This window comes from Carcharhinus amblyrhynchos, chromosome 18 (genome assembly GCF_965287045.1).
Source record: "Carcharhinus amblyrhynchos chromosome 18, sCarAmb.v2.hapA, whole genome shotgun sequence".
Lineage (NCBI taxonomy): Eukaryota > Metazoa > Chordata > Chondrichthyes > Carcharhiniformes > Carcharhinidae > Carcharhinus > Carcharhinus amblyrhynchos.
This window is the reverse complement of record NC_137341.1, coordinates 8,426,802-8,444,355: the sequence shown is the minus strand read 5'-3', so window position 1 is coordinate 8,444,355 and position 17,554 is coordinate 8,426,802. Positions and strand designations below refer to the sequence as shown.

General features: G+C 46.4%; 1 protein-coding gene across 3 annotated transcripts in view; it reads left to right on the top strand.

The window, feature by feature from the left end:
* LOC145354813 (kinesin-like protein KIF19) overlaps positions 1–17,554 on the top strand; it is a 159,338-nt gene that overhangs the window by 73,425 nt on the left and 68,359 nt on the right. For all 3 annotated transcript variants that reach the window (XM_080206312.1, XM_080206313.1, XM_080206311.1), the window contains exons 8-11: positions 3,829–3,981; positions 5,027–5,149; positions 8,668–8,824; positions 16,160–16,334. In XM_080206312.1, coding sequence (XP_080062438.1) covers positions 3,829–3,981; positions 5,027–5,149; positions 8,668–8,824; positions 16,160–16,334 — 608 coding nt within the window. The remainder of the gene's footprint in view (positions 1–3,828; positions 3,982–5,026; positions 5,150–8,667; positions 8,825–16,159; positions 16,335–17,554) is intronic.

The following is a 17,554-nucleotide window of genomic DNA, read 5'->3' as shown; positions in this document are numbered from 1 at the left end:
CGAAGGGGCAGAACCCCGAAAGCTAGTGGTGTTTGCTACCAAATAAACTTGTTGGACTTTAACCTGGTGTTGTGAGAGTTCTTACTCTATTCTCTCTCCACAGACCTGCTAAGTTTCCTCAGCCTTTTCTGTTCTTGTTTCTGATTCCAGCACCTGCAGCGTTTTGCCTTTTTTATACAAACGGAGATCTAGTGTGGCAGCGGCTAGCGTCCCTATCTATCTCTGGGCCAGATGCTTCCAGTTTGAATCCCACTCCAGGACTCAAAGGCCAAGGAAGATGGGTTCACAATGCAGTCAAACAGGTTGAATACCAGTACAGAAATCCTTTCAGTAAGAGGGGGAGAATTTCCTGAAACTACTACAGTACTTTCCAAGCAATATTATGGACCAATTCAATGGAAGTCCATGGTTGCCAATGATAATACCTGGAGAAGGATTATTATTCAAATGTTTGTATTAAAGCATTTGCCATAATTTGGAAAAATGTTTTGCTGTCTTGATTCAAGATTCCTTACAGAACCCCTACACTGCAGAAGGAGGCTATTCAGCCCATCGAGTCTGCACCAACAACAACCCCACCCAGCCCCTATTCCTGTAACTGTGCATATTTACCATGCAAATCCCCAGGAACAAACATCAATTTAACGTGGTTAATCAACCTAACCTGCACATCTTTCGGACTGTGGGAGGAAATCAGAGCACCCAGAGGAAACCCACGCAGGCATGGGGAGAACATGCAGGCTCCGCACAGACAGTGACCCCGAGGAAGGAATTGAACCCGGGTCCCTGGCGCTGTGAGGCAGCAGTGCTAACCCACTGTGCCTCTGTGTCGCCCAAAGCAGTTGTCTATTCTGCTGTTTTCCGTTATTTCAGATATTTCTTCTCTACTTTAACAGTGGAAGGGGGATTGGTGATGGGGACAGTGGCAGGGGAGATGAGAAGGAAGTGTTTGGGTCACCTGAGCTAATTTACCAATACCTGCTGCACCACATTTGGGAAAGAGAGAGAGAGAGACAGATGAATTGCCCTGGCTGCTGTTCACCACTCCTGCTGGAAGGCTGGAATTGGTATAGAATCATAGAATCCCTGTGGTGCAGAAGGAATGATGTGGGTATGCCGGCGTTGGACTGGCGTAAACACAGTAAAAAGTCTGACAACACCAGGTTTTAGTCCAACCTATTTATTTGATAATATTCTCACAAGCTTTCGAGGGGACAGCCTCTTCGTCAGGTGAATGGAGAGTTCTGGCCTCAGACAGAGCATATAAAGCACAGACAGTTTAGAGATTGCTGATTAAAATGCGAATCCTTACACCTAACCTGCTGTTCAAGACCTGAAGTGGCTGACAATGTGAGTGGTAGGAGCACTGATCACAGTTTAAAGAGATGTGTATTGTCTCCAGACAGTACAGTAAGTGAGGTTTTGCAAACCCAGGCAAGTCACGGGGGTTACAGATAGTGCGACATGAACCCAAGATCCCTGTTGAGACCGTCCTCATGTGTGCGGAACTTGGCTATCAGTCTCTGCTCAGCAACTCTGCGCTGTCGTGTGTCGTGAAGGCCGCCTTGGAGAATGCTTACCCGAAGTCAGAGGCTGAATGCCCGTGACCACTGAAGTGTTCGCCAACAGGAAGGGAACAGTCTTGCCTGGTGACTGTCGAGCGATGTTCATTCATCCGTTGTCGTAGCGTCTGCATGGTCTCCCCAATGTACCATGCTTCGGGACATCCACCAGGTACATGGTAAATACTCTTGCAACTCGGCCAACATTGTCTACCTGATACGTTGCAAGAAAGGATGTCCCGAAGCATGGTACATTGGGGAGACCATGCAGACGCTACGACAACGGATGAATGAACATCGCTCGACAGTCACCAGGCAAGACTGTTCCCTTCCTGTTGGCGAACACTTCAGTGGTCACGGGCATTCAGCCTCTGACTTCGGGTAAGTATTCTCCAAGGCGGCCTTCACGACACACGACAGCGCAGAGTTGCTGAGCAGAGACTGATAGCCAAGTTCCGCACACATGAGGACGGTCTCAACAGGGATCTTGGGTTCATGTCGCACTATCTGTAACCCCCGTGACTTGCCTGGGTTTGCAAAACCTCACTTACTGTACTGTCTGGAGACAATACACATCTCTTTAAACTGTGATCAGTGCTCCTACCACTCACATTGTCAGCCACTTCAGGTCTTGAACAGCAGGTTAGGTGTAAGGATTCGCATTTTAATCAGCAATCTCTAAACTGTCTGTGCTTTATATGCTCTGTCTGAGGCCAGAACTCTCCATTCACCTGACGAAGAGGCTGTCCCCTCGAAAGCTTGTGAGAATATTATCAAATAAATAGGTTGGACTAAAACCTGGTGTTGTCAGACTTTTTACTGTGCAGAAGGAAGCCATCCAGCCCATCGAATCTGCACCGACCACAATCCCACCCAAGCTCTATCCCCATAGCCACACATAGCCATACAGGAGACATCTCCTTGTCGATTTTCTGCCAACAGACTCAGATCTTAGGAAACCAGAGCACCCGGAGGGAGGAAACCCACGCAGACACAGGGAGAATGTGCAGACTGCGCACAGACAGTGACCCAAGCCGGGAATTGAACCCGGGTCCCTGGCGCTGTGAGGCAGCAGTGCTAACCACTGTGCCACCGTGCCACTCTATCTGGATATGAATGGAGGTCAGGGAGCAGGAAAACCTCAGGGTATCTATGGCCACGGGGAGCAAGGATGTCATGGGGGGGGGAATAAGCAACACGTGAAATGGATGTAGTTATTATGTAAATGATTTGTTAATCACAATCTGCTTTTCTTATTCCTCTTGGCAAAGTGGGGATAGGGTGCGGGTGGGATATGTGTCAGTGCAGGCTCGATGGGCTGAATGGCCTCCTTTTGCACTGTAGGGTTCTATAATTATTCAAAAAACCTTTGCATGCACTCTTGTTTTTCCCCAATCTTTCTCATTATTGGAATTCTTGACTTGCACAGGAACGTCCGAGGGGAGATAAATTAAGAAAAGATACAAATCGAAGTAGAGTAAAAGGTAGCCAAGATCACAGTGTGTACAGCAGCGTAGGAGTTTTAAGTAGTAATAAGCTGAACCTTAAGTATAGCTTTACAGCAGCCAACACTCGGCAGGGTGACGTCAATGAACAATCATGTTTAGAGAGCAAGCAAAGGTCTGACAAAGACCAAGTTGGAAAGAATTGTAGGAGACCTAATGACACTCAATGCTGGGGAAGATGGCTGAAGACAGGGTGGCACAGTGGTTAGCACTGCTGCCTCACAGCATCAGGGACCCGGGTTCAATTCCCCGCTTGGCTCACTGTCTGTGCGGAATCTGCACATTCTCCCCGTCCCTGCGTGGGTTCCCTCCGGGTGCTCTGGTTTCCCCCCCACTGTCCAAAGAGTTTAGGTTAATTAGCCATGTGAAATTACCCGTGAGTGTCGGAGGATTAGCAGGGTAAATGCTTGGGATTACGAGATAAAACCTGGGTGGGATTGTTGTCGCTGTTGGCTCGATGGGCTGAATGGCCTCCTTCTGCATGTAGGGATTCTATGATCTTATGACAGCCTAGCTCATCATGGGAATTGGTGCCACGGCAAGTGCCGTGCGTGAGAATAATATGAGGGGGGATTTGGACATCATGTCGTGGGGAGGGTAAAAATCAGATAGAAATGGAGAAACATGATGGCGTCTCCAATTCACCTGGAAAGGCCAGAGACAGCCACTAGGATGCGGTGTGAAGCAGCCTCTCGTGCAGCGACACTGAGATGGGACGGACTGATATGAAAGACATCTCCTCATTGATTTTCTGCCAACAGACTCAGAACACAGGCAAGAGGATGAAGGAAGGAGCCCACATTAACCGGTCACTGTTGGCACTGGGGAACTGTATCAATGCGCTGAGTGAGAAGGGAGCAAATCGATCCCAGTATGTCAACTATCGAGACAGCAAGCTGACCCGGCTGCTAAAGGTACGTTTCTGCTTTCATCCTGAGCACCACAAGCTGTAATTAAATACTTAAATGTGACTTCACACCGGACAGTTGTGTCCTCACTAAGTCAATCCGGAAACTTCCATGAAAATTCACCCAGAAAACCCTTCTCGGGTTTTCGTTCCTATAGGATTATGTTGCCTCTGCTACATCTGGCCTCATCAGTCAGGGTATTGAGTATAGGAGTTGGAACGTTATGTTGCAGTTATATAAGCCATTGGTGAGGCCGCACTCGGAGTATTGTGGACAGTTTTGGTCACCTTATTATAGGAAAGCCATTGGAAAGAATGCAAAGAAGATTTTCCGAGAACGTTGCCAGGACTAATGGGCCTGAGTTATAGGAGGAGGTGGGCCAGGCTAGGGCTTTATTCCATGGAATGTAGGAGAATGAGAGGGTGACCTTACTGAGGTATATAAAATCATGAGAGGCGTAGACAGGACGAATGTACACGGTCTTTTTCCCAGGGAAGGGAAACTGAAAATTAGAGGGCATAGGTTTAGGGTGAGCGGGGAAAGATTTAAAAGGAACCTGAGGGGCAACTTCTTCATACAGACAGTGATGTGTACGTGGAATAAGCTGCCAGAGAAAGTGGCTGAGGAAGGTTCAATAGCAGCATAGAAAAAGTATTTGGTTAAGTACGTGGATGGGAAAGGATTAGAGGGATATGGGCCAAACACGGGCAATTGGGGCTAGTTGGGAGAGCACCATAGTTGGCATGGACCGATTGGGCCAAAGTGCCTATTCCTATGTCCTATGATGGCAGGGGAACATCCTCCCCCTCACACTCATCTCAACACTGGGGAACTACTGGCACAAAAAGAGAGTCTTGTGAGCTATGGCTGTTCAGTTTAATTAACTTGCAATCCAGACTGAGTGTGGATAAGGCCGTGTACCTGACAGTTTGATCCACCCTGCTGCCAATCCATTGTGCCAAGGATACGGGTTCCAAATTTCTCCTCAGCAAGCCACACTCCTGAACTCTGGAGTTTGAGGCGAACATTAATTTTCTTTGGTTTGTTACAGGACTCGCTGGGCGGAAACAGCAGGACGGTTATGATCGCCCACATCAGCCCTGCCAGCACCTCTTTTGAGGAATCGAGGAACACCCTTATGTACGCAGACCGTGCGAAGAACATTAAAACCCGGGTATGGATGAGTTGACGTGTTGATTGGAACGGGTTTTAAATCCCGGTTGTACTAACCCTTCCTGGAAAACAGAGGACAGGGAAGGGAGTAGAAGATGCTTGAATGGGAATCCACATTAAAACATGACTGAACCATACAAAGTTGTGAAATATTGTGGAAGCAGGATATTGGTGCATATACATGTATCCCTCAGTTGTTAATATTGCCAAAGAGTGATTGGCAACAGAGCTCCACTTGAACTTGATGGCAAATATTCAGTAGGGGTAGCACAGAGTTACACAGGTCAGAGGCTAGGAATACTGTGGTGAGTAACTCACCTCCTGACTCTCCAAAGCCTGTCCACCATCTACAAAGCACAAGTCAGGAGTGTGATGGAATACTCCCCACTTGCGTGGACGGGTGCAGCTCCAACAACACTCAAGAGGCTTAACACCATCCAGGATAAAGCAGCCCACTACATCGACAAACACTGAACCCCTGCACCACCAACACTCAGTAGCAGCAGTGTGTACTACCTACAAGATGCACTATAGCAATTCACCAAAGATCCTTAGTAGCACCTTCCAAACCCACGACCACTTCCATGTAGAAGGACAAGGGCAGCAGACACATGGGAACACCACCACCTGCAAGCTCCCCTCCAAGGCACTCACCGTCTTAGCTCGGAAATATATCACCGTTCCTTCGCAGTTGTTGGGTCAAAATCCTGGAATCCCTTCCCGAATGATGTTGTGGATCAACCCACAGCACGTGGACTGCAGCGATTCAAGAAGGCAGCTCACCATCACCTTCTCAAGGGTAACTAGGGATGGGCAATAAATACGGGCCAGCCAGTGACACCATGTCCCACAGATGAACAAAACAAAGAGTGGATTCCCTATCTTCTATTTACCCCCTCCCCTCCCAGGACCACACCCTGATTGTCTGCTGAAGGCTCTTGTTGTTTCTTGCTTTCCTGGTGCATGCAGCTTTCTGACAGACCACTCAGGTTATTATTTCTGCTTAATTTTCTGCTTAGCTAAGTGTAGAAATTGAGTGTTGGAAAGCTATTTAATTCCACAGCACTTCACTGCTCTACCCACACAGCAGCCACACAAAAGCACCTTCAACAGAGCTCACTAGATAGCAGCCCGGAGTGGAATGCCCAGCTCAAGGCAATGCAGAGTTCTCCAAAGCCCAAGAGTTTCAGTTTCACATCTTTAATCTCTGAAATAACTCATTCACTTTGTTTTACTCTGGGTCTGAGTGTTACTGCCAAGGTCAGCATTTGTTTCCCAATTGCCCCTGAGAAGGTGGGAGTGAGCCAATGTCTGAACCATTGCAGCAAAAACAGAAAATGCTGGAAAATCTCAGTGGGTCTGAAAGCCTGTGTGGAGAGAGAATAGAGCCAACGTTTCGAATCTGGATGACCCTTCGTCAGAGCATTCAGACTCGATACTCTCCCCACAGATGCTGTCAGACCCGCTGAGATTTTCCAGCTTTTTCTGTTTTTGTTTCAGATTCCAGCATCCGCAGTATTTTGTTTTTATAGAGTCATAGAGGGTTATAGCATGGAAACAGGCCCTTCAGCCCTACTTGTCCATGCTGCACAGTTTTTATCACTAAGCTAGTCCCAATGGTCCGCACTTGGCCCATATCCCTCTATACCCATCTGACCCATGTAACTGTCTAATTGCTTTGTAAAAGCCAAAATTGTACCTGCTCTACTCCTACCTCTAGCAGCTTGTTCCAGACACTCACCACCCTCTGTGAAAAAATTGCCCCTCTGGACTCTTTTGTATCTCTCCCTTCTCACCTTAAACCTATGCCCTTTAGTTTTAGACTCTCTGACCTTTGGGAAAAGATATTAACTATCTAGCTGATCTGTGCCCCTCATTATTTTATAGACCTGTATAAGATCACCCCTCAGCCTCCTACGCTCCAGAGAAAAAAGCCCCAGTCTATCCAGCCTCTCCTTATAAGTCAAACCGTCAAGTCCCAGTAGCATCCAAGTCAACCTTTTCTGCACTCTTTCTAGTTTAATAATATCCTTTCTATAATAGGGTGACCAGAATTGCACACTGTATTTCCAAGTATGACCTTACCAAAGTTTTGTATGACTTCAACAAGACGTCCCAACTTTTGTATTCAGTGTTCTGACCAATGAAACCCAGCATGCCGAATGCCTTCTTCACCACCCTGTCCACCTGTGACTCCACTTTGAACCATTGCAGCCATGGCACACCCAGAGTGCTGTTAGGGCATGAGTTCCAGGATTTTGACCGCAGGCAGTGAAGGAATGGAGATATTGTACCAAGCAGAGAGACAATAACCAGGTAACCAGGTAGGATGGCACGGTAGCACAGTGGTCAGCATTGCTGCTTCACAGCTCCAGGGACCTGGGTTTGATTCCTGGCTCGGGCCACTATCTGTGTGGAGTTTGCACATTCTCCTCGTATCTGCGTGGGTTTGCTCTGGGTGCTCCGGTTTCCTCCCACAGTCCAAAGATGTGTGGGCTAGGTTATACTAAAAAATTGCCCTTCGTGTCCTGAGATGCGTCGGTTAGAGAGATTAGTGGGTTAGTATGTAGGGATACAGGGGGTAGGGCCTGAGTGGGATTGTGGTTGGTGCAGACTCGATGGGCTGAATGGCCTCTTTCTGTACTGTTGGGTTTCTATGATTTCTAAGACGCTATTGTACTGAACACTGGAGAGAATTTACCTGTAGTGTCATGGGATCGTTAACATTTACCTAATCAGGTAGACAAGAGCCCCAATCATATCACTGGAAGAGAGATGATATTGCAATGCTCGCTCAGAACTGTATTAAAGGGTTTGTGTTGATGTCCCTGCCACAGATTATCACCTAGTTTATTTCAGCCCAGACAGAATGAGATTTCTTTGCTGTTTTATTGGAGGTAAAAGAAGTCTGATATTGAAACAGGAAATGATAATGTTCACAGCCAAGCTAGAAGCTGGAAAAGGAAAGATTAGGTGAGGTTGAGGCGACATAAGAACTGTTAACTGCCAGCAGCGAGTGCATAATTTAGCAAATTACACTGTTATCCGCTTCCATCATGTTAAGTTGCTCTCATTGTTCTGCCCAATGACACAGATTGTGCTGCACAGTGTGTTCCAGTTATTGCCACCTCTCTGGCAGATGTTGACCAACCTGTAATAAAATCCCTACAGTGCAGAAGGAGGCCATTCAGCCCATTGAGCCTGTACCGACCACAATCCCACCCAGACCCCATTCCCTAAATTCCTTAATTTATCCTGCTAATTCGCCTGACACGAGGGTCAATTTAGCATGGCCAATCATCCTAACCTGCACATCTTTTCATCTGTGGGAGGAAACCAGAGCACCTGGAGGAAACCTGGGGAGAACATGCAGACAGTGAGCCAAGCCGGGAATTGAACCCGGGTTCCTGGCGCTGTGAGGCAGCAGTGCTAATCACTATGCCACCGTGCTGTTCCAGGCACTTGCGGTCAATCTATAATCTCACAAGTTTGTAACGGGAGACTCATTGCACTTTGAAGGTGAAACGGAACCTGCTGAATATCTCGTACCACATCACGCAGTACACCAACATCATCGCTGATCTGAGGAAGGAGATTGAGCGGCTGAAGCTGAAGATCGACGAGCAAGGGCCAGAGCGGAGAAAATCTGAAAAAGCAAATATCAGGGACATCCAAGGTAGGCTGGGAAGTGTGAGAAGTCAGGTCATTTTGAGCAGGAGCGTCCACTTTTGTGTGAATGGTGGCCCCAAAATGCAGATCCAGCCCACAACAAAAAGGCAAGCACTTAGGGTTAGTCGCAAGTTTGCAGATTTGACGATTTTGAAAAGGGCCATTCTGACTTTTCAAATCAGATAACATCAGCAAAATCAAACTAGATTCTTCATGGGAATATTCAAACATTATATTTGCCCTGTTAACCTCCATGGGACTTAAGACTAATGAAGACCAAAAGTTTGGACACTTTTTCAAAGTAAAGTTTATTTATTAGTGTCTCAAGTGGGCTTACATTAACACTGCAATGAAATTACTGTGAAAATCCCCTAGTCGCCACACTCCGGTGCCTGTTCAGGTCCACTGAGCATGGCCAATGCACCTAACCAGCATGTCTTTGGACTGTGGGAGGAAACCCACGCAGACATGGGGAGAATGTGCAAACTCTGTGTGGACAGTCACCCAAGCTGGGAACCGAACCCGGGTCCCTGATGCTGTGAGACCGATAGTAGTGATGATGTGGAGATGCCGGCGTTGGACCTGGGTAAACACAGCAACAAGTCTGACAACACCAGGTTTAAGTCCGACCAATTTATTTGATAGTCAACTCACAAGCTTTCGAGATTAACCTCTTCATCAGGTGAATGGCGAGTTCTGCTGACGAAGAGGTTAACCTCGAAAGCTTGTGAGTTTACTATCAAATAAATCGGTTGGACTTAAACCTGGAGTTGTCAGACTTCTTACTGTGAGGCAGCAGTGCTAACCACTGTGCCACCCTGAATGACAAACGGTCGACAAAATCCAGGCCTATATCCTTTAACTTAGTAAGAGTAATACCATGAGAAATCTACCGGTGATAATAAGTATTCTCTGGTGTGTCAGACCCTGAGGCTGGAATTTTCCTGCCCTGGGAATCAAAGCGGAACAATGGAAAGGTCCACTGATCTCAGGGGGAATTTTACGGTTTTGGGACAAGCAAGGCTGTAAAATCCCACCCCGAGGTGTTTTAAATTTAATGGCACTCAATATCCACTACATTTTTTCAATTGGTTCACATTTACCAGTGCTGACTTGTGAGCATGTCTTGATATTTCGATCCGCTGTTACCCTGTATTAGAATCATTGAATCCCTGCAGAGCAGTAGGAGAATATTCAGCCCATCGAGTCTGCACCGACCACAATCCCACCCAGACCCTATCCACGGAACCCCATGCATTTACCCTAGCTAATCCCCCTGACACTAAGAGGCAATTGTGCATGGCCAATCCATCTAACCCGCACATCTTTGGAGTGTGGGAGGAAACCGGAGCACCTGGAGGAAACCCACGCAGACATGGGGAGAATGTGCAAACTCCTCATAGACAACGACCCAAGCCAGGAATCGAACCCGGGTCCCTGGCGCTCTGAGGCAGCAGTGCTAACCACTGTGCCACCCATGTTGTAAACTTACACCACATTCTGCAGTATTACACGAGGTGTGAGAGTTTCAAAAATGATTGTGCTATTTGTTTTCTAAAAGATCCTAAGTCTATGATATTACACACACATAGTTAAAAACATACCTGCATCTACAACATTAAAAGGGATTTCATGTTTTGTTAAGGGCATGTTTAAAAGCCCACGACACAGCTCGGCGGTTCCTTGCAGTCCCCTGACTGCCTGATAATTACAGAAATCCATCACTGGGTCTTTGTGTCTCTCAGTCAGATTGTGAGGAGCCCAGTGCAGGTAGACTTTCTGTTAACCCTAGTCCCTTAGCTGCTCATCCTGGTTAGCGAATCTCAAGTGCCAAGCTTTAGGGAGCTTGCAAACACGTACGGGTATTACTGGGGTTTAACCGGCTAAAACTGTACAACTTGTCAGCGTGGAGGACTCCTGTGGGACTGAGGTACCCTGTGGAACTGGAGAAGATAAATCATCCCCGGAGCCTGTTCTGCCACTCAGTGAGATCACTCTTGGCTCTGTATCCTTTAATACCACTGGCTAGGGAAAATCTATTGCTCTCAGCTTCTAAATTGTTCAATTAATTAGCATATTTGACTGTTATGTGGGCGTGAGTTCCACCTGCCTTTCTTTGCCTGAAGAATTGTTTCTTGGCTCTGATTTTAAACTTTGATTTGATTTGATATGTTGTTGTCACATCGAGGAAAAGGAAAGAGGAGGGTGCAGAATGTAATGTGGTTACAGAGAGGGTTAGGGTTAGATACAGAAAGATCATATAGAACAAAGAAAATTACAGCACAGGAACAGGCCCTTTGGCCCTCCAAGCCTGCACTGACCATGCTGCTCAACTGAACTGAACTCAACTGAACTTCCGGGGACCATATCCCTCCATTCCCATCCTATTCATGTATTTGTCAAGATATCCCTTAAAAGTCACTATCGTATCTGCTTCCACTACCTCCCTGGTGGCAAGTTCTTGGCACCCACTACCCTCTGTCTAAAAAACTTGCCTTGTACATCTCCTTTAAACATTACCCCTCACACCTTAAACCTATGCCCCCTAGTTGTTGACTCTTTCACCCTGGGAAAAAGCTTCTGACCATTTTGTCCATGCCTTTCATAATATTGTAGACTCCTATCAGGTTGCCCCACAACCTCCGTCGTTCCAGTGAGAACAAACCAAGTTTGTCCAACCTCTCCTCATAGCTAAGGCCCTCCATACCAGGCAACATCCTGGTCAATCTTTTCTGTAGCCTCTCCAAAGCCTCCCTATCCTTCTGGTAATGTGGCGAGCAGAATTGAACACTGTATTCCAAGTGCAATCTACCTAAGGTTCTGTAAAGCTGCAAAATGACATGCCAGTTTTTAAACTTAATACCCTGGCCAATGAAGGCAAGCACGACTACCTTCTCCACCTGCATTGCCACTTTCAGTGACCTGTGTATCTGTACACCCAGATCCCTCTGCCTATCACTACTCTTAAGGGTTCTGCCATTTACTGTGTATTTCCTCTCTATATTAGACCTTCCAAAATGCATTACCTCACATTTATGATGGGTCCATTATCGACAAATCCATAAGAGACTTAAATAAAACATAGATATAGATATTTTAAAGGAGTTAGAATTAAGTTTTAGTTTTTTTTCACCCTTGCTCTAACCTTGCCCCACCCACGGATAAAGTTTCTCTTTCTGCCCTCTTCCTCCCTCAAGTACCATGCCTTAAAAGGGCATTGGCATTGGCCTACGGTTACCGTTGACAAAGCACTGTGATGGTTTGCCCAATGCCCTCTGCACATGGCTAACCAGGACATTCTCCTACTCTCTCTCCCACTGCCATATTAAAATGAATAAACTTTTATTAGAAGGGTTTACATTATGAACACGTGGCTATCAAGTGCTGGAGTGGGATTTGAACCGAGAGTTTATGCCTCAGAGGTTAGGATGCTTCCATGTGCCAATAGACCCTCCCTCTCTCTGCCTTATTAATACCATTCGGAGTCTAAAAACCTCAATCGAATCTCCCTTAACCTTTTATATTCCAGGGAATACAAGCCTAGAGGGTGATACACAGTGGTTAGCATTGCTACCTCACAGCTCCAGGGACCTGGCTTTGATTCCTGGCTTGGGGCACTGTCTGTGCAGAGTCCGCATTTTCTCCCCATATCTGTGTGGCTTTCCTCCAGGTGCTCCAGTTTTCTCCCACAGTCCAAAAGATGTACTAGTTAGGTGCATTGGCCATGCTAAATTTGTCTCTTAGTGTACCCGAACAGGTGCTGGAGCGTGGCGACTAGGGGATTTTCACAATAACTTCATTGCAGTGTTAATGTAAGCCAACTAGTGACATGAATAAATCAACTTTTTAGATAGCATCACCACTCCTCATAATTTAACCCTGATAATATTCTGGTGTATTTGCGCTGCATTCCTTCCTGGTCAATGAATCATTTCTAAGGTGTTGTGTGTTTTGCTGTCCAGATGTATAATAAGGACTTTGTATATTTGTGATTCGTAGAGTTATCTGAGCCTAAGATGGACAAATCCCAACATCCATGGCACGGTAGCACAATGGTTAGCACTGCTGCTTCACAGCTCCAGGGACCTGGATTCGATTCCCGGCTCAGGTCACTGTCTGTGTGAAATTTGCACATTCTCCTCATGTCTTTGGGGGTTTCCTCCGGGTGCTCCGGTTTCCTCCCTCAGTCCAAAAATGTGCGGGTTAGGTTCATTGGCAATGCTAAAAATTGCCCCTTAGTGTCCTGAGATGCTTAGGTTAGAGGGATTAATGGGTAAAATATGTAGGGATATTGGGGTGAGGCCTGGGTGGAATTGTGGTCAGTGCAGTCTCAATGGGCCGAAGGGCCTCTTTCTATACTGTGGGGTTCCTGTACTGTAGGGTTTTTGGAGCTGCACCCATCCAGAGAAGTGGAGAGTGTTCCATCACGCTCAGAAGGCGGTTTATTCAAAACAGATTGCCCAGCCTCTGACCTGCAGTTGTGAGCCACAGTATTTATGTGGCTGATTCAGTTGGGTAAATGTAAGCCGGCAAGATGTTGATCGTATGCATGTGAATGTGCACAAGTGCACACATGTGTATGTGTGTGCACGCATGTATGGATGCGTGTGTGAAACAGGATTTGATGGGCACAGCCCTTTACAAAATCCAGCTCAGACCAACAGGCACAGCATTTGAGAGGAGTATTATGCCTTAGAGCTGGAGAGTTAGATCAATTATCCTGGCCTCAGGCCATTAGCTTGTATCAGGTGCCCTCTTGGCGCAGGACTGCTCCCTGGCAAGTGTGGCTTGGGTATGAACAGGAGAGTAGTTGTAAGCAGTCTGGCAGAGGCATTGTTTATGGACAATGTTGGGGTTTTTTTGCCGCTGCTGCAGATCTCCACTACGCTCTGTTTGGTATTCCCACAGGTGTACAAAGGGGTAAGTGGGGAACGCCCCCTACCTCGCCAATATGCTAACACTGTCCGACCCAGTTACATGATGCAGGAAACCCCAGGGTAGTGCATTGAAGCAGATACCAGATCGAACTGCTCTGTCTCTACGCCCTCTTTGCTGAACACAGATACACAAAAGGGAAAACCTGCCCCGTGGTTATTTCTTTGAAAAAGCAGACATGGATTTTGAGAGGTGTTAATTGCAGAGTGTTTGTTTTGATGGAGAGAAGTTTATAGATTTGATTGGATTTGATTTATTATTGTCACATGTGTGAATATTCAGTGAAAAGTATTGTTTCTTGCGCGCTATACAGACAAAACATACCGTTCATAGAGAAGGAAAGGAGAGTGTGCAGAAGGTAGTGTTACGGTCGTAGCTAGGATGTAGAGAAAGATCAGCTTAATGTGAGGTAGGCCCATTCAAAACTCTGACAGCAACAGGGAAGAAGCTGTTTGAGTCGGTTGGTATGTGTCCTCAGACTATTGTATCTTTTTCCCAATGGAAGAAGGTGGAAGAGCGCAGAATCCTTGATTGTGCTAGCTGCTTTTCCAAGGCAGCGGGAAATCAAGACAGTGTCAATGGATGAGAGGCTGGTTTGCGCTTTGTTCACAGCTCTTCATAGTTTCTTGCAGTCTTAGAACAGGAGCCATACCAAGCTGTGATACAACCAGAAAGGATACTTTGTACGGTGCACATATAAAAATTGTTGAAAGTCATACTGACATGCCGAATTTTCTTAGCCATAGAGTCATCAAAGTTTACAGCATGGAAACAGGTTCTTCGGCCCAACTTGTCCATGCCGTCCTTTTTTTTAAACTCCTAAGCTAGTCCCAATGTCCACATTTGGCCCATATCCCTCAATACCCATCTTACTCATGTAACTGTTTAAACGCTTTTTAAAAGACAAAATTGTACCCGGCTCTACGACTACCTCTGGCAACTTGTTCCAGACACTCACCACTCTCTGAGTGAAAAGGTTGCCCCTCTGGATCCTTTTGTATCTCTGCCCTCTCACCGTAAACCCATGCCCTCTAGTTTTAGACTCCCCTACCTTTGGGAAAAGATGTTGACTAGCTAGCTGATCTATGCGCCTCATTATTTTATAGACCTCTATAAGATCACCCCTCAGCTTTCTATGTTCCAAAGAAAAAAGTCCCAATCTATCAGCCTCTCCTTATAACTCAAACCATCAAGTCCCAGTAGCATCCTAGTAAATCTTTTGTGCACTCTTTCCAGTTTAATAGTATCCTTTGTATAACAGGCTGACACAGTATTCCAAGTGCAGCCTTACCAATGTCTTGTACAACTTCAACAAGACGTCCCAATGTCCTGACCAATGAAACCAAGCATGCTGAATGCCGTCTTCACCATTCTGTCCACCTGTGACTCCGCTTTCAAGGAGCTATGAACATGTACCCCTGAGATCTCTTTGTTCTATAACTCTGCCCGAGATCTCTTTGTTCTATCACTCTCCCCGAGTTCTCTTTGTTCTATAACTCTCCCCGAGATCTCTTTGTTGTATGACTCTCCCCGAGATCTCTTTGTTGTATAACTCTCCCCGAGATCTCTTTGTTGTATAACTCTCCCCGAGATCTCATTGTTGTATAACTCTCCCCGAGATCTCTTTGTTGTATAACTCTCCCCGAGATCTCTTTGTTGTATGACTCTCCCCGAGATCTCTTTGTTCTATAACTCTCCCCGAGATCTCTTTGTTCTATAACTCTCCCCGAGATCTCTTTGTTGTATAACTCTCCCCGAGATCTCTTTGTTGTATAACTCTCCCCGAGATCTCTTTGTTCTATAACTCTCCCCGAGATCTCTTTGTTGTATAACTCTCCCCGAGATCTCTTTGTTCTATAACTCTCCCCGAGATCTCTTTGTTGTATAACTCTCCCCGAGATCTCTTTGTTCTATAACTCTCCCCGAGATCTCTTTGTTCTATAACTCTCCCCGAGATCTCTTTGTTCAGTAACTTTCCCCTGGAAAAGTAGAATGCGGCAAAGCACTCAGGTAGATTCTTTACTCTGCCCCCCTCTCCTAATCTGTATTTCTTCATCTCTGCAAGAAAGAAAAGTGTATGTGCAACCAGCATGCCAAATATTGAGTTATTAAAACATGTCCGCAGGTGTCAGTGTGTTCTGCCAGTGTTCGTCTGATCATTTATTAAGGTCAAGAATGCACCCGAGTAAGACTTGCCTGTGTTGTCAGCAGTCCTGTTGCTAGAATAGACAGATGGTGCCAATAACCTGGTATGGGGGGAGGGAGTCCTGCTACCCCACATTTGTCAGTCTTCAGGACTGAAGGGGGAATCAAATTTTAAAAAAAACTTTGGGAAGACGCGCGAGAGAGAATGCCTGTTGCCTCCACGAACTCCATTCACCGTCGTAATGTTGTGGTTTGCTTTCAGCTGAAGTCCAGCAGCATTCGGTGCAGTACAACCGTGACGAGATGGACCGACTGAGGGACCAACTGATGATCGCTTTTCGGCAACAAATGGAGATCCGCCGCAGCCTCGTGGAGCTGGAGAACACCAACATGGAGCTTCACATTGACTCCTCCAGACATCTACTAACCATAGCTGAGTGAGTTCCTTAATAATACCACAGGGACTACAATGGCTGATTAAAAGCAAGTGCATTGAACTCTGCAGGACATTAATTAATAACAAGCTTGTTTGTCTAGTATGATTTGGCGGGGGAGGAGGAGAGAGTGGCAGGGGTGTGGGGGGTGGGGATGGTGGGTATGGTGCTGGACACGTTGCTCTAAATGGGATTTCTTATTGCTCCCCCAGCCTGAGCAACCAGCCTCACATCTGAAAGACGAACTTTTAAAAACATTGCAATCTTCAAGCTGAGAGTTCTAATGGTTTTTTTTTTAAAGCCAGTCTGTCAGGTCAGTTTCACTGGTTGCTGCACTGCTGCTTCCAAACTTCAGACAGTTTCATGGTTCCAATTTTTTTTTGGAAAGCTCAACATGAAACCACAAAGCTGCCCAGAGATCACAGCTCACCAACTGAGTGTTCTTGGTTGAAAAAATAGTAAATGGAGTCTCTGTTTTAAAGCCGGGGGCTGTCTGGGGTCCACACATGATTCCGCATACTTACCCGCACCTCCCCCCCAACCCTGAAGCTAAGGGGCAATTTACCATTATCAATCAATCATCTTTTGAGTGTGTGAGGAAACCAGAGCATGTGGAGAAAACCCCTGCAGACATGGGGAGAATGTGCAGACTCCACACGGACAGTGACCCAAGGCCAGAATTGAACCTGGGTCCCTGGAGCTGTGAGGCACCAGTGCTAAATGTTGTGCCACCATGCCTAGTTGACACCTCTTCAGGTGTGAAATTTCAGATACTACCAGGAAGATCTGTCAGTCCAATCCACAGAGACATCTGCCATCTTTTGGTTATTGTGATTATTTATATTTTTATTCATTCGTGGGACATGTATGTCGTTGGCTGGCCAGCATTTATTGCCCATCCCTCGTTGCCCTTGAGCTGAATGGCTTGCTAGGCCATTTCAGAGGGCAGTTGAGAGTCAACCATATCGCTGTGGCTCTGGAGTCACATGTAGGCCAGGCCAGGTAAGGATGGCAGATTTCCTTCCCGAAAGGACATTAGTGAACCAGATGGGTTTTTCCGACAATCGACAATAGTTTCACGGCCATCAGTAGATTCTTAATTCCAGGTTTTTCTTTTGTTGAATTCAAATTCCACCATCTGCCGTGGTGGGATTCGAACGCGTGTTGCCGGAACATTAGCTGAGTTCCTGGATTAATAGTCCGGCAATAATATCACTCGGCCA